This window comes from Girardinichthys multiradiatus, chromosome 13, assembly GCF_021462225.1.
Source record: "Girardinichthys multiradiatus isolate DD_20200921_A chromosome 13, DD_fGirMul_XY1, whole genome shotgun sequence".
Lineage (NCBI taxonomy): Eukaryota > Metazoa > Chordata > Actinopteri > Cyprinodontiformes > Goodeidae > Girardinichthys > Girardinichthys multiradiatus.
Window position 1 is genome coordinate 13,722,353 of NC_061806.1, and position 18,351 is coordinate 13,740,703.

At 39.6% G+C, this 18,351-nt stretch overlaps 1 protein-coding gene across 2 annotated transcripts in view; it reads left to right on the forward strand.

Annotated features, from left to right (window-relative positions):
- trim71 (tripartite motif containing 71, E3 ubiquitin protein ligase) overlaps positions 1–18,351 on the forward strand; it is a 41,678-nt gene that overhangs the window by 2,835 nt on the left and 20,492 nt on the right. For both annotated transcript variants that reach the window (XM_047383992.1, XM_047383993.1), the window contains exon 2: positions 17,486–17,653. In XM_047383992.1, the coding sequence (XP_047239948.1) occupies positions 17,486–17,653 (168 nt within the window). The remainder of the gene's footprint in view (positions 1–17,485; positions 17,654–18,351) is intronic.

Below are 18,351 nucleotides of genomic sequence, written 5' to 3' on the forward strand. Positions count from 1 at the left end.
TGAACACATAAATAGGAAGAAATACATATTCAATGTCTGCTACTGATAACATTTATTAGCGTCACAACAGTTTGTAAAACCTGATAATTTTCCTACTTACAACTATAATATGTTCTTCTCGGATGTGACGTAGTTCCAATATAAAACTTTTATCACTTGTAGCTGAAATATGGAAAACGGAGCGTGAAAAAAATGTATTTCCCCATTTTTCTTCTTTTACATCATTGTCTATATGTTGTATCCCTCTATCCACTGGGGAATCTTTCATCTATCTATTTACCAGTTCATCTGTCCATCTTTGTTCTGTCCATCTTCCGTCATTTGTTTCTTAACCAATGGTAAAGAAATTCATCCATCATCCGTTTATCTGTCCATTCTTTATTCCTTGTCCTATTATTAACAGTTGTATCCCTCCGTCCTTCTGACCACATATTCAACCATCCCTACATCTATCTCTCCATCTTCCTTACAGTCTTTGCAGTCATTTTGCAGGTTTTGCATTTATTTGTGGAAAAATATGCTTCAAATTCACGCTTAACTGGCTGGCGAAAATCGGACTGAGATGTCTGGCTGTTAAAGTCTGGAAAAGTAGGAAATTATAACGTGAAAAATATGTAGCATCCCTAATTTGATGGCTTAGATTTATGATGTATGTGCATCCAATTAAGTCAGTTAATCTAATGGAAAAAGTCAGCGCCGTGTTAACATTTTTACATTGCCAATAACAGACTGTGGTTACAATCTATTAAGTTTCGGAGGCATGTGTCCTTCATTGCTTGGGTCTGCAATTAAACACTGCCGACCCAGCAGGATGCCATTCATTGTTAACAGGAACTCACAAAATGTACTGGTGCAGGCCACCATGAAGTTACATGTGCTGTATGACTTAGGTAGGTTCAGGAAAGTTTGGCGTCATGAAAACTTGCTCTATTGCCCCCTCTTTTTTTTTTTCTAACCAGAAGCCTCATAACAGCACTAATAGGGAGGCGGCACTTTAGAGATTACATTGAACCATTGGGTCAGGGGAGGGCTAAACATTTCTGATTGATGAAGTGTTTCCAACGGTTTACGTCAAACTTTCTTTTTTATCGTTGGGTTGTTTTCTACTAGAACTCATAGATGTTTTTAACTTGGGATTGTATGACTAAAATTGTTGTTTTTGCGAACGTCCCAAACGCTGTTACATGGAAGGGCTTATATTGTGGACAAGAAAGAAAAATAAGAATTAAAACCAGACCAAGAAAATATTTCTTTTCATTGCAGGACTTTAGAAGGTGTGGTCACCTTCCAGGGTACCAGCAAACACAAGTTATAATTCATTGTGAGCTTGCTGGTCTGTTGGATCATAGTGGCTTTGGTAGTGCAGAAATAGTAACCTTTATGTACTGAGTTTGTGGAGTCTGGGATTCAACATTGTACGCATAATTATTAAACCTTCTTTTAAACTTTGGTACTAAAATCCTTACAGACAAAGAGATTACTGCAACAATCGGTTGAAAAAATATTCACTGCTATCATTTGGAAAACTATTCAACACCTAAATCCACCAATAAATGACATTTATTTTCATTTCTTTTTACTTTTATCTTGGATCTTTGCATACTTTCCGTAGTGTCTTAGAGGTGGAACGGCCATGGGTTGGCTTCAACCCTCGTAATTCTGTCCTTACCCGGGTCACACTGAGACAAATAGAAAGCATCTCAAGTCATTTTGACAGTTTCTTGTGAACAAGACTACAAACAAGTTTTAAGGTTAAGGGACTCTGTTTTTTATGTCTGAATGAGGACTGATGTTACTTAAAATCTATTTAAATACCCTTTTTAGTAGTGTTTCACACTTCTGTGTTCCCAGTCGTCCTGTCCTGACCAGACTTGTCGTGACCCCGTCACCATTAAACTTTGTGTGCTGAAAAGTCTGATTGCCAGGAAGTTGTTATAGTTAAAAACAAAAAACAAACATGAGTTGCAGAAATATATTGCTCCAGATCTGTTTGCCCATTGCCATTTCTCACCTCCCTATTTGCCCATTCCTAATTCTATTTTGTACTCGTGAATGGCATATTTACCATTGCATATCAATTTCTTTGTCTGCCTCTGATGACCATCTTCTGCTAGAACAAAAGAATTGTCATTTGATGCATAACCACATTCCTTTACAGTAGATTATGTAAACTGTAAATCATCGGCCGTCAAAACGGGCACAAAAAATCCTCATAGTTGACGTGAATTTACCCGTGGTGCGTAAAAAAAAAAAAAAAAGTCTCATCTCAGGCGGCTCTGCTTTGTATTTATGTTTGTATTTATGTTTATTTATGTTTTTAGAAATGTGCATTGTAGTTAAAATGTTGTAAAATGAATAAATGATACGAACTGATACAAGCCTTCTGTTTTTTACAAGGATGAATCAGTTTGCAACAACAAAAGACAATGTGGATTACCACTTTGCTAATTTGTGTTTTTTTTTTTGTTTTTTTTCATTGGCCTCTTTTCTGTTTTACCCCTCCCAGTTAAACCACCAGTCCACTGCCAGTAAATGGGTAGGTTCAGTTTTCCAGTAAGGGCCTCATTTCCCACTCACTCACTGTTTTTCAGCCTTCGGGGAGGGAGTGACACAGGAGAGGGCTTGTCTTTCTTTACCTGTGAGCACTTAGAAAACACAGGCATTGTCCATCAACCATCTCATCTCCATGTCTCTCGTATTCACATTTTTTCCATTTATTTTTACGTTCTGCTAGAAAGATCAGTTTGGTATGTTTGCACAATTCAAGACCTCTATAGGTGCTTATTAGAGGTAAAATTTAAATCTTTCCAATCACTGTACATGCAGCTTGCTGCTGTGTCATTTTATTGAAGGAGTTTATTCCATCTGAAGTGGACTTTAAATGGCCCTTTAACACCTTGGTTTCAGGAGAAACACCCCTCTATTCTACCTCATTATTCCCAAAATGAACAAATCGAGCCAATATTCTGACAGTCTGTGCTAACCCTTCTTTATTTTCCTAATGCATCGAGTCTTCACATCTCCATGAATGGGTAGGTGCTATCCTAGTAAAAGCTATTTTTATGCCAAGAATCCCAGCATGTTGTTAAATGTAACCTTATTCAAATAACTTGTTTAAATGAATGAATGTAACTCCCAGCTGAGTTGTTCTGATTAGTATTGAAACTCTTCATTTAATGAAACAACTATTAAAATGTTATAGTTTGCAAATGTCACATATCACATCTGATCACTTCTAAACACTGTCATAATACATCAACTTCATATACTTTGATGAACAGATCACGAAAGCCTTGACAACTTTTAAGATGGCACATACTGAAGGACTAAATGACAACCTTCTACTGTTAACATAAAGTCAAATCTTCTATGAAAAGTAACAGATCAAGTTTTAAGCTCCATCCAATTTACTATTTATGATTATCAGAATGAAACACTATAAAAAAACAGGATTATTTCTTTATCCTTTACAAATATAAACTTTGGGCATAGACATACACTTATTTAAAGGCATATAAGGTAAGTTAAACCCTAACCCATCATGAAATAAGTGGGGAGCCATCGACACATTTATCTGTGGCTCTAACCACTTCACAACTACACAACATCTCGGCTATAAACTTTCAATCCCTTCTTAATGATTTCATGCATTAATCCAGAGCAGGCAAACGTGTCTCGAACCTGGATGGAAAGTGTTGTGTGAAAGGCTCCAGGGTTGCACAAGCTCAGCTGCCTCTATTCTGCATGTGTGAATTATCAAAGCAGAATAGTGGAAGCTTCGCAGTTTTTTTAAATTGTTGATAAAATAAAACTTAAATTAAATCAAGCTTAAGGCTTCTACTGTTCAGGTTATTCCTAAAAATATTTTACTGGGCGCAGGGGTGTTAGAGGTGTAGGGGTTTAAGAGCGTGGCCCATGTACCGAGGCTTTGGTCCTTGACGTATCGGTCCCGGGTTCGAGTCCCAGCCCTGGTGACATTTGCTGCATCTCTCTCTTCCCCTGTTTCCTGACTGCCTACTGTCAAAAAAAAAAAAAACACAGCAAAAAGGCCACTAGTGCTGCAAAAAACAATGTATATAAAAAAACATTTTACCCTGCTTTTGGAACAGTGTTATTATTTAAAGCACATTTCAGTTTAGTCTCTCATAGTCTCTGGAGGAAATGAAAATTAAGTTTTAGTTGCATTTTACTCATCTGTCGTCTTTTCCGTTTTAGTCACAAAGGAAGTCTTTTAGGGCCTCCTACATTTTTAAGCAAAATAATTTACACCAAGTTGAAATATTTGTCCTAGCATAGAATGCAGTACACAAATTAGGTTTAATTAAATTTGAGTTTTAAATAAAGTTACAAAATCCAAAGCTAATGTGCTGTGCATTGTATACAAAATGCCCCCATCGTTCTTTATTAATTTAAAGCATGTGAATTCTGCACAGTAATCTGAAACTTCGTGGTAGAGTTTGGTCGCCACATATAACTAAGCTTATGAGACAAAAAAAATGTGTATATGCAACATTACCTTCAGGACTGTTGGACATGAACTATAAATGTATATTAACATTAGCTTTTTCCTGCTATTACCATGTTGCAATGAAATATTATAGATTAAATGTTTAACTTGTTTAAAGATACAGTACCAGAAGCATAAAAATTAGAGTGCACACATTAGAGACACTATACACAATATTAGGAAGACATGCAATATGCAGTATCAATGGTAAATGTTGTGATAACAATATGACTTAAACCAAATGTGTTTCTGCAAACAAAAGTCTTTCTGTTTGCATTGCAAACATAGACCAAAAGACAATGACTACTCTTCCCATCTACTGGGAAACCAAAAAAAATCATTATTTTCAACTCCGCTTTGTTGAAAATGTTTCTTCTGGCTGCCATTTTGGTACTGAAACCGTTGTCTTTTCTTAATGGATTTACCTCGTCTTCATCTTCTAAATCATTTAGGCTGCTTTAAACAAGTGTTACCAGATATTATATAATATTTCAGACTCCACACATTTTCTGCTAATATATATTACCAGTTGAATGGACATTTGTTGACTTTTGTATTCACGCCGGATGTAGATCTTAGCGACCAAGATGCAGTACTAATGATAACATTGTTTTAGATTGCAATGGCGATATCTGGTAGGATTAACCCACGTTTTAAACTCGCGGCTTCTTTTTGGGCTCACACAATGTCCCCACCACTTTCAATGAGCTTTAGTATCTCAGCCAGTTAAAATAAAATATAAATCAGCTATAAGCATTAAGACTCTAGTTATCGTCATTATAAGTGAACTTAGAATTAGTTGGTGTATTTGTTTTGATTAAAAAAAAAAACTGTTGAAAGATTTTTGTCATGCTTTTATTCAATAAAATAAACTCTTGTTTGGAAGAACAAAAGCAATCTGTCCAGACAAGATTGCACATTCAGAAATGACAAATGCGCCCAAATCTAGAGTTTGGCACAATTGCAAACCTACCATGACATGACCGTCCACATCATTTGACAGGCCAGCCAATTGCAGGATTAATCAGAGCAAAGCAACCGCGGGGTCCATGGAGGAGATGCAGAGAAGTGAGTAAGAAGATGCCAAAACAGCGTAAATGCCACCTTCTTTTCTTCATATGCACTGCAAACAGGCAGAGCATCCCACGCTGGGTGAGAAGTTGAAATGGAAAATTGGATTACATCAAAGAGCACCCTCTGCTTGCTGTGATGTCACACTCCATCATACAAACACCCACCGGCTCCATCTGAGAGACACCTAATGATATGCTAATCCCACAAAATGTCACTCTGGACTTTAGATTAAATTGTTCTCATCGTACGTACGTACGTGCACAGCTTCACCCGTGTGCTTCTTTACAGCACTGAACACAAACCATCTTTATGGTGGAGAAGGTGGTTGCTGGGCAATGGGTGCCGAAAATGTGTTGCGCCTTTAAAGGATTAGGTGAAGTTGAACTAATCAGTTTGATGGTCTTCTAATGCCTTTGTGTCTCCTGAAGGACCCAGTTTTGTAGCTTTAACTTAAGATGTCGGACTCTCCGGGGAGGTCCAAGAATGTTGATGTATGTTGCTTCACATTTCTACAGTTCTACTTTTATTTGTGTTTTTTTTACTGCTTCAGTTATCTAGTTTGTTTGTTAAAGGGTCACTTAAAACCTTTGCTTGCTCTGCCATTCTCCCCTTCTGTGGAGGTCACCAGTAGAGAATGTTTGTAAGGAAACCTAACCCAACACCGACGCTGATACAAGTCTGGAGGAATTCCTGTAACCTGAGTTTATACCTCCTGGGTTCTCTCTTCCCTTCTTACTCGTTCTTCCTCTCACACATGCTGGGTATTTCCTCCGTTGACTCCTGCCTTTCTCATCAGGCCGCTCTGTCTGTTTTCTGTCAAAGACAAAGGACATTATAAATACAGAAAACCTCCTCAACATGATTTAGCTGCTGTTGCAGATAAAGGGGCTTGCGGTTATACTTTGTCACTGCTGGAAGTGTGTGGCAGCAGCTGCATCTCCCATCTGTAGGTAGTTATCCTCTGAAGAGGATTTTTTGTGTGTGTGGTAGCAGATTTCGATTATATGAAGGTGGACTTCCAGGGTTTTAATGCGCACCATGTGCCCAGTAATTAGAGAGCGTTCCTTGTTTCCTGTGTGTTTCATTTAGGCCAAAGGGAAGCGTGCACAAGTGCGTTGAAGCTTTGATGTCTATTTAAGGACTTTTTGCCTATATAAATTTTATGGATACAAAGGAAGGCATTTATCACATTCTCTCTGACAACGAGATTTAGAAGTTGTTCAGAAGCCGGAACCTGTGCCACTTCCTACTCAGCGGTTGGGCCCAAATGGGATTTTAATTGGCCATTATTTGACCTCACTCAACAGAATTGTGCTATTAACACTTTAAAACTTTTGACCCTATATTGTGGACACCGCACAGCTTTCAGGTAGAGTTTACCTAACTCAAGTCAGCCACGCTTTTAAAGCCCGACTGATTGTGTTAAGTGAAGGCACCTTTCGACCATTTTTAACTATTTTTGTCGACGGAAAGTGAGTTTGGAACTTAAGTCAGTCTTTTAGTCACAAACAGGCTAAATGCTAAGACCATATGCTCCTTCAGTCTAATATTTTTAATTACTGAGATCATTCACTGTCAAAGTTTGAAAAATGTTTCTGTTTGTCAAATGTTTCCTTGTAAAAAATCTCCTGCCCTGTCTAGTTTGCAGGTTGCTCTTGAACTGCGTGATTTGATCAAATTTGTGTTTTGAATTTCACTCCAAACGATGACAATGCAATGTAATTCATCTTAAAAATTATTTTCACAAGTTCTGCCTTCCCTAGGATTTCCACAGTGTTGAAAATGCTGATAGAATCGACCGTAAAAATAAAACAAAACAAGCGTATATGCAGAGGCTTTCTGACCTTTACAGTGACCGTCACAGTTAATAAAACAATGAAAAAGACCATATTGGTTGATGTGATCCATTCAACTGAGGCTCAGCCCCATACTGTTGTATGGCACCTGAGCAGATACTACAGGGGTTGGACAATGAAACTGAAACACCTGGTTTTAGACCACAATAATTTATTAGTATGGTGTAGGGCCTCCTTTTGCGGCCAATACAGCGTCAATTCGTCTTGGGAATGACATATACAAGTCCTGCACAGTGGTCAGAGGGATTTTAAGCCATTCTTCTTGCAGGATAGTGGCCAGGTCACTACGTGATACTGGTGGAGGAAAACGTTTCCTGACTCGCTCCTCCAAAACACCCCAAAGTGGCTCAATAATATTTAGATCTGGTGACTGTGCAGGCCATGGGAGATGTTCAACTTCACTTTCATGTTCATCAAACCAATCTTTCACCAGTCTTGCTGTGTGTCTTGGTGCATTGTCATCCTGATACACGGCACCGCCTTCAGGATACAATATTTGAACCATTGAATGCACATGGTCCTCAAGCATGGTTCGGTAGTCCTTGGCAGTGATGCGCCCATCTGGCACAAGTATTGGGCCAAGGGAATGCCATACTATGGCAGCCCAAACCATCACTGATCCACCCCCATGCTTCACTCTGGGCATGCAGCAGTCTGGGTGGTACGCTTCTTTGGGGCTTCTCCACACCGTAACTCTCCCGGATGTGGGGAAAACAGTAAAGGTGGACTCGTACTCGTCGTCTTCCGCTTTATCCGGGACAAGGTCGCTGGGGCAGCAGACTCCGCAAAGACACCCAGACATCCCTCTTCCCAGACACCTCCTCCAGCTCCTCCGGGGGGAGCCCAAGGCGTTCCCAGGCCAGCCGAGAGACATAGTCCCTCCAGCGTGTCCGGGACCGTCCCCTGGGCCTCCTCCCGGTGGGACGTGCCTGGAACACCTCCCGAGGAAGGCGTCCAGGAGGCATCCGGTATAGATGTCCGAGCCACCTCAACTGGCTCCTCTCGATGTGGAGGAGTAGCGGCTCTACTCTGAGCCCCTCCCAGCTCCTCACCCTATCTCTAAGGGAGTGCCCGGCCACCCTACGGAGGAAGCTCATTTCAGCCGCTTATATCCGGGATCTCGTTCTTTCGGTCATGACCCAAAGTTCATGGCCATAGGTGAGGGTAGGAATGTAGACCGACCGGTAAATCAAGAGCTTCGCTTTTCGGCTCAGCTCTCTCTTCACCACAACGGACCGACACAGCGTCCCCATTACTGTGGCATTACTAATCCCAGCCGCATCACACTCAGCTGCGAACCGCCCCAGGTGGACTCATCAGAGAACAATACATGTTTCACATTGTCCACAGCCCAAGATTTGCGCTCCTTGTACCATTGAAACCGACGTTTGGCATTGGCATGAGTGACCAAAGGTTTGGCTATAGCAGCCCGGCCGTGTATATTGACCCTGTGGAGCTCCAGACGGACAGTTCTGGTGGAAACAGGAGAGTTGAGGTGCACATTTAATTCTGCCGTGATTTGGGTAGTTGTGGTTTTATGTTTTTTGGATACAATCCGGGTTAGCACCCGAACATCCCTTTCAGACAGCTTCCTCTTGCGTCCACAGTTAATCCTGTTGGATGTGGTTCGTCCTTCTTGGTGGTATGCTGACATTACCCTGGATACCGTGGCTCTTGATACATCACAAAGACTTGCTGTCTTGGTCACAGATGCGCCAGCAAGACGTGCTCCAACAATTTGTCCTCTTTTGAACTCTGGTATGTCGCCCATAATGTTGTGTGCATTTCAATATTTTGAGCAAAACTGTGCTCTTACCCTGCTAATTGAACCTTCACACTCTGCTCTTACTGGTGCAATGTGCAATCAATGAAGACTGGCTACCAGGCTGGTCCAATTTAGAAACCTCCCACACTAAAATGACAGGTGTTTCAGTTTCATTGTCCAACCCCAGTAGCTATAATGCTACTCTTTCAAAACACCTTTGTGCATGGCAAAGGGCTAATTTATGTGGCAGCAAGTATGGCTTTCCATACATTTACTCCACACCTTATTAACTGGAAGTAAAAACCCTCTGAAAACATGTTTGGTTCAATTCAAGTAACATTTAGCAAAATAGTTTGACAGATCTGAGCACAGACGTAGAAAAAATAAAGATTAAATAAATTCTGTAAAAACAATAAGAATTGTAAAAAAAACAAAGATAAAGCAGTAAGAATTCATGGTAAAATGATTACAGTAATGACCAGAATGAAAAACCAAATGCAGTTAAAGCGTGATGGCAAAATACTGCCAATTTCAACCTGATAAAGTATGTTAATCTTATATTAAAACATAACTTCTCCTACCGTTTTCTTCACTCATTATCATGTCATTACTCCTGTTGTAATGAAATCCTTTTGTGTCTTCATTGACATTTATTAAGTATTATTACATATAGAATAGCTTGCTGTTGGAAGTCTTGAAAATAAACACAGAAATTCAGGAAAAAATCCAGAAACAAATAAAATTTAGAAAAACTAGATTTCATAGGGCCCTAGTTTAGTTTTGTTTCAAACCTCAGTGTATAATTGTGTTGTAATAATATTTGTTTGTGATGATGGGTCTGCTCCAGCGTTTTGTAGAGTGTGGAATAGCAGTTATGTGGGTTGTTCACCATGTCAGTCAGTTCAGTCACTAAGAATAGCTTCATTGTGTTTGTACACGTGAACATTTGTTACCTCTCAGCGCCTCCACATTTCATTCACTTGGCTCCTCAATTTATTGATTCTTTCATGAATCAGGCTGTTATTGCCTCCCTCTTCTCCCTCCTCCACCTCCTTGTTGCTGAGGCCCCTTCCTTTTCCTTCACCCAGCCCCACCCCGCCCCCACTCCTCTCTGGTCCTTCCACCCAGCCAGTAGCATGCTCTCTGCATGAGGAAGCCAGCTGACTCTGGTTTGTTTTCTTTCTCTGCTGCGCCCCTGCCCAATCACAGCTTTAGCTTCCAGCCACTGCCCCCCCTCCCTGAACCCTCCACCACTCCTTCTCCCCCACGCTGTGGCTGGGCGAGTTTCAATAAGACAGGAGGAGGTTAGGTTGTATTCGTGGCAACGAGCCAGCAGGGTTTGCCTCAGAAGGGTGGAGTCATGGCTGAGATGGAAAAATGGACCCAGCAAAATAACATTATATCAGTAGACAATATTTAAAAAGCTTATTCCTGATTGCTGTACCTGCTTCAAGGGATGGACATGGGCCGGATTCTGTTTTACTTTTGTCATCAAATGCTTGAACCTTACTTAGATTTGTCTTTTAATATCACCAATTACCAGAATTGTAAGTAAAAGGCTGTCCTGCACTAAAAACCTACCTTATTGCACTTCTGCACTAAAAAAAATTTATTGTCTGAAATAAAATGTTATTCTAGGAAACAAAAGCAAAAGTGACACTTAATTTTATCCCAAGCCTGCATATAATGTAGTTGGAGTGAGTGTTCAGTATGTTATGTGACTTAATTGCATTTAGGTGAATTGAACCTCCGAGGTCTTTCTGCATTTCAGATGTGTTGGAATTTTACTTCTTGCTCTTAGTAGGGTTTCTGTTTTTGTCAACATGTTTGCCTGCAGCTGCCTGACATGCTGACATCGGCCTCCAGGAATGTCCTTTTCAGGCTTATTTTTAACAACAAACATCGGAAAAATGTTTCTTGTTTCAGATCTTTCTGCTGCTTCAAACAAAACGGACACATTTTAAGTTCATTTTAAAATGGGTATATTTAAAGATTTAGACAAGTGTTTTGGACAGGTTTTATATTCTTGTAAATCCATTTTATACATGTAAATCACACTTTTTATAAAGTTGTTCTTATACAGGCAATTTGTTTTCATTCAAAGCTAGGATACACTATTGCTGTAAAAAGTACAAATCCTTAAAGGAAAATTAAGCCTACATTAAAATAGTATTTGAATTTATTGCAGTTCTAGATGAAAAAGAAATTCTAATAAATAATTTACATGAAGACACACATACACCATAACCTTCTCCCTTGCAATTTAATAAAGCAAATAAAATGTTTGAAACTTGCTTCTCCAAGGTGAGCATTTGAAGTTGCTCGTGAAGCAGGTGAAACCCTGCACACCCCCGATGTTAAAGAGGCCAGTTTTACAGCAACCATAAACGTGTTTACAGTCTGCTAGGAATAATGGCTCTGGTCTTCGAGCGCTGCTTCCAGTGATAAGTGGATGCAGAGATTGCTAGCCAAAGGAAAGGTTGACATGTTCTCAGTCACTTTCCCGTCCCTTAACACACCACGTCACTTCAACAAGCAGAGATGGTGACCTACAGCTGACCAGCCTGGGATGAAAATGCATACTGGTGGGGGGATGTCATGGTAACTTTACTACACCCATCCCTGATATGTAGGTCGTTTATTAAGTGCGCTTTTCTCTTTATTTATTTATGGTGTTGTATATTTTTTAAAAGGTTGCAACTGTTGCTCATTCCCATGGAGTATTCTTTTTTTATGAAACATATTTTAATAGAAACCCTTAAGCAACAAAAATGCACAAAAATTAAGACTCAGCGCTAAACAAATACAAGAAAACAAGTCGGGAGCGGCAGATTGCTTCAAACCTTTTCAGATTTGTTTTTTCTTTTTATTGAAAGCAGATTCACACTTTGTAGAGCTGTTCTGGTTTTTCTGGCACTGCAGTGTGACATTACCTGACCCCCCCTCGGCCCCTCCCCCGCTGCCTGTGCATGCAGGCAGCGCATGCAGCAAGGCGCCATGCTAATGGCTAGTGGGAGCCGGTGCCCTCTCCCCCAGTTCTCACTGCAGCTGAGGGGAGGATGGGAATTAGAAATTGAGCTGATGCAACTGCTTGGTGAACACAAAGCCAGGTCGCTCACAACCGGCAAGATTTGTGCTTTATAGTGCTTCAATGCAGTGTGCTGTACAGAGTAAATGAACCACTTTTATGACATAAATCAAATCATTATTACAACTTTAGTTTATTATTTGGTCCAAATAATTTATTTAGGGGGCACAACCTAAAGAAATGTCAACAATTCAGACCTAAATATGGGCCAATTACTCCAAGTGTTCATAATTTTGAAACAAATAACTAAAGTTTTTGTAAATTTCTTTTCATAAACGGATAAATTTGTTCCCACTGGTTATCTGTATCAATGTAAAAAAAGGTTTTGCTGTTTATGTTCCTAAGATTCAAAGTTATGATACTGAAAAAATACATGAGAGATCTGGTTGTATAGCATTTAACTTAATGCGGTTCTGTTTCTCCTTCACCTGTTGCACACTGTTTCTCAGCTGGCTGAAAGACCGCTATTGCACTTTTCCTGTCTCTTACAAAAAAGGTTGAAATCAACTGCTGGTAATATTTCTGGTTGTGGAAAACATAAATGTTCAAACAATACAATAAATGTAAAAAAAAGTCATCGAAAAGGGTCAGTACAATGAGATGAGGGAGAGAGACCGATCCGATGCGTAATGTAATGCAATAGCCCACTTCCCTCAGCCGAGGAGAACCATGCTGCTCAGCTTTATACATGGTGACACCGTGGTGAATTCACACCCTCCACTATTTAAATGTCATTTAGGATTTGTGACTCCAGCCACACATTCCACTCGAGATTGTTGATTGCTTTCATGCTGCAGGTTAAGTGTTGTAAATGAATTGAGGAGAGTCGTTTCTGCCTTGAAGCCTCCTTCGCTGGGTGTTTCCTGTGGAATTTAACACTTGGCATGCATTTCGCCACACCCATCTCACACCTTTTTTTTTTGTTTTTTTTGGGTGTTTTTCCATTTCTGGATCACGTGCTCGCTGTAATTTTCCATGAAATTTTCATCTCATAATTCGAAAGCCCCTCAAAAAATGTTATATACTCTGCGCTAGATGTGGGGGAAAAGAAATTGCTTCGAGAGGGATGTGACGTGCAGGCAGATAGAAAACAGGACCATTCTATGAAATCCTTTGAGAAAAGCCTGAGTGGATCAATATTATTGATCTGTTTTTCAAGATGCCAGTGTATTATGTAATCTACAGCTCCATGAGGGAGCGTGTTTCAGCTCGGGGACCGGGTGGCTGCTGATGACACCCAAGCAGGAAGCTGCATAGAAGAGGCCTGCAGCTGTTTGTCACTGGATGCTATTTTATAAGATCATAATTCCACTTTTCCCAGTAAGCTTCCTGTCTTTTCTGGTATGCATGTGACAAAATGCAAAATAACAAATTTACCATATCACCAATATTGGATTCATAAAAGGGTTTAACAATTAACATTTGTCGCTTTTCTTGATGCAAACATTTTTTTAATATGTGAAATAGAAAAACTCAGATTATTATCAAATATTCATCAGGAAACAGAAGTAACTGAATACACCACTGCTTCCTGTTAAGAAACGATTTGATCTGATCAGAAATTATCCTTGTGCCGTCATCCTCATCCATCACCTTTTTCCTCCACCCTGACCCAGCAGCATTCCAGCCTTTTGTGTGTGCCGTCTCTCTCTGGAATTCAGGAGATGTCAGTGGGGGAGGGATGGGAAGGCAGAGCCTTGGAGGGCAGTGAGTGACAGGGTGGTGCAGAAACTGGGGTGGAAACTGGGGAGGTGGTTAGAAAAGGATCCAAAGAGGAGGCAAGCCGAAGGCAGAAAGGAGGAGGAGGAGGAGGAAGTCAAATAAAGGGGGGAGGTGTGTCTCTGTCTGTGTGACTCATTAGATTAGGCTGCTCCCCAAGGGAACTGCCAATATTGATGCATTGATTGCAGGCCCCTCTCCATCCACTACAGTCTGCTGCTATTGGAGGCCATTGATCTGGAGTCTCTTTGGGAAATGACGCACAATGCATATTTAATTAACTTCCTATTACAACCAATCAGCATGTAGACGGGGGGTTAAAAGCAAAGCTCAGTTTTTAGCAGTAAAGGTTAAATCGCATTTTTCTTTTTCCACAGGGAAATTTTTGAGACCCTTTTTTAAAAGTGCTGTCTTTTATTTTATGCATTCTGTGAAAAGCTTGCATGGAGACCCTTGACTGACTTTGTTTTGATTGTAGTATCTTTCAAGCTGGGAACAATTTAAAAACATTTCCCAGTTCTCGAATAAAATGAAAAATCTCTTGTCTTGAAATATATGGAATTGTCTTTTTTTCTTGTATGGAAAACTAAAAATTAAGTGTGAAAAAAGAATTTTTCCAGAATTTTCTCGTTTCATTTCCAGAAATTAAAAAGTGGATTCATTTCCAGACTGATTACAGTTAATTGTAGTTCCAAGAGGGGAAACGTTTTGTGACAAAATGCGTTTTTAAAATCTTGTTATTGACCTAATATGGTAATGAGACACATAATTGGTAAACAAGCTTTTTGTTTTTATTTTGAGATATTGATATAATGAAACCATTACCACAAAGAATGAAGCTTGATATTTCATTATCTTGGTGGGACCGTGGAAGAAGATGGCAAACAAAAATAGCTTGAGGTTGAGGAGTTAATATCATGAAACAGGACAGACACTGCTGGCCATTTGTTTCATTAATCGATTCATTTTTTAATAAATTAAATAATCTAATGAAATGTTTTCACTGAAAAGTTCTTTTCAGGTCATGTTTTGCATACCTCAACAACAGAAAATGAAATATTCACGCTTTGAAGTATAGATTACATGTAATAGGTGCCACCTCCAGCCAGACAAAAATAAATCAAAATAAGCCCTTATTTATGCATTTATAAATAACAAACCTCCTGCAAACAGAATGTCAAATACGATGAGTCAGTCAGTCATTTTCTACTGCTTATTCCATAGTGGGTCGCGTGGAAGCTGGTGCCTATCTCCAGCTGTCTATGGGCGAGAGGCGGGGTACACCCTGGACAGGTCGCCAGTCCATCGCAGGGCAACACACAAACAACCACGCACACTCATTCACCTAAGGGCAATTTGGATTGACCAATTAACCTAACAGGCATGTCTTTGGACTGTGGGAGGAAGCCGGAGTACCCGGTGAGAACCCACGCATGCACGGGGAGAACATGCAAACTCCATGCAGAAAGACCCCCGGTCGGGAATCGAACCCAGGACCTTTTTGCGGCAAGGCAACAGTGGTACCAACTGCGCCACCGTGCAGCTCACAATGAGTCTGAACTGGAAATAAATTAAAATCCAGTAAAATTAAGTCCAGCTTCAAAGGAAGAAGAATATGTTCCTACTAAACCCTTTTATATGAGATGTTATAATAGGCAATACAACTAGGAATTTACTTTTATTTATTAACGCTTTATTTAATTCTTTAGTCTATCTGGTTGAAATCTGATTCACTTAAATAATTACAACGGGCTGAGGTAAAAAAGATTTGGTTGGCTGCATAAAATCTGCACATTAACACACAAGCCTTGTGATAAAAATTCAAACATGCATTTAGATGTTTTCATAAACACGTATTTAGCTGAAAACGTAGCACATAATGCACCTAAAGTCGGAGTACTTCCACCATGTTGGTTTAAAATGGTAGCTCAGACAAAGTCAATCACTGATGGGAGGCAGACATGGCTGACGTGCAGTTCACACACACACTGACACACTCCTGTAATGCTGCAGATAGCAGCCAGAAGCAGATGTCAGCTAACAACATCTTAAGATGATCTAATGAAACTATAATCAGAATAATATAAAGAGATAATACAAACAACTAATACTTTCCTGGAAGCAAATGTCTGTAAATGAGATTTGGGGTTTAGAGTTACTGACTGAAAACCCACCAACATGTGAACATTTGTCCAGTTTTTCTTGTCCATCATGGCTGGCTGTGCATCGGGTCATGTTTGATTTTTGTTTCTCTTTGCAGTTATTGAGCTTTTAATGCTTAGATCACAATTATGCTATAAACCTTAAACACAAATTTAAAGCTCATTGAAATACATTAAATACATTCCGTTTGTAATTGCATGTTGTGATTTTAATGTTGAACCCATTTGACATTTGGAGTCTAGAAACGTCTAGAAAATAGAAATGGAGTCGGAAACCTCTTTACAACATCTGCCCTCATATGTGTTTTATAGCTCTTGTTTTGCCTCCCTTTGGTTCCTCCGGCTGTGTTTTGAATGAGAACTGATCTCTGGGGTGTTGGGGCTGTGAGGCTCCCTGGTGACACATGCATATGGATGACCTGTGTTAGTGTTCATGGCCCTTTTCATTTTAATTAGCTTTGTGTTTGGTGGAAGTAGAAGGGTAGAGAATGCCACGTCACCAGGTTATTTAGTTTGCCTCGTTTTGTTGACGAGCGTCATTAAAGTAGAGTTGAGGCATGGGCCTGTATGAAAAAAATACTAGTAAAATACTAATGCTTCACAGTATTTACACACAAAATGCTGCCTAAATATTATAATACAGTTATGATGACATAATCATATATTTATTATGATACACAGACTTGAGCAAAAAAAGTAGTTTTTCCAAGTATCCTTTTCACCTCTTTTTAGAGTATGTTAAAAATGATGAACGCAACCAGAAATAGAAAAATTCCCAGCAGGGAGTCACAGTAGCAAAATCATTATTTGAAGTTTGAAAGAGTATCTATACATTTTCAAAAAAGTAATTAAAAACATTATAAGTACGAGTGAAAATAATATCAATGTAAAATGGAGTTTAACCAGTTGGGATTGTAATTCAACTAACAGTGCATATGGGATATAAGGCATTAAACTATATTAACATCATGTCATTTGTCTTTGTGAGCAAAAATGTGGTAGCCTTCTTCTAGCCAGCTGATTAGCAGTGTGCAGCAGCAAGTGTGGGATGAACAGCTCTGCTTTACTTTATGATTCATACAGCCAGAGAAATCTCTGGTCACTCCAAGTTTTAAACAAGACTTGAGGTTTTGTTTTTTGGTAAAATTAGCAGTTTCTTTGCAGAAATGCTTCCAAATTAAACACAAATGGGCCCAAAAGTTGGTTTGCACTGTGACTTTGGTATTTGTCTTAAACTACAGGCACTATGTCAGATTGCTTACTTCTCCCAGGTGGGAAAATAACTGTCCTTTGTACATTTCTCGTCTCTCGCAGGTGTTTCTGTTCTTCTGTGAGACCTGCTCGGTGCCCATCTGCAGGGAGTGCAGTGTGGGCCGTCACATAGGCCACACTTTTGTCTACCTGCAAGATGCTGTGCAGGACTACAGGGCCATCACCATCCAGCTGCTGGCAGACGCTCAGCAGGGACGACAGGCTGTTCAGGTGAGAGGCTTAGGTGCCTAAAAGCACGTTGCAGGGGAAAATTTATAACTTTTCTTTTTCCCACAGTTATTAGGTGTTTTTTTTATATATATTATATGATTTCCTGACTGGCTGTTGCTGGAATGGTTTCTATTTGTGTTTAAATCTGAAACGGATGAAATTCCAAGAAATGTTCTCACCACTGTTCACACTTCTGACCTGCTGTGGTTTAGTCGCTCCAGAGATTTCTCTCTTAAAAGCAGCAACTTCACAACTTCAGCCAGAAAATCCTGAGTCTAAACATCCTCTTCTGAAAACAGAAAGTCTAAACATTTATGAAGAGAACTGATTTACAGGACAAGGCTGAAACTCAGAAACCGCTAATGCCACTAATTTAGAATAAATGTTTTATTAGGATTTTTAGTACATTTTAATCGAGATTCATTAATTAATGTCAAGTTTTTAGGAAAGTTAAGTATTGATGGGGTGTGACACCTATTACTTGGATAATTTATTAATCCTGACATCCTAACAGGAACGTGCACATGTACATTTAGAAAATGGTCAGATTAATTGTACAGAACACAGCAATAATAGTTTCATTAATATAACTCCAGTGTAATATAATAGGCCAAACAGATTGCCTACAAAGGAGAGGTCTCCCATACAAGTCCTCCTGAAGATTAAAGTTTGCAAATCTGCCCTCATTCATCTCCTCC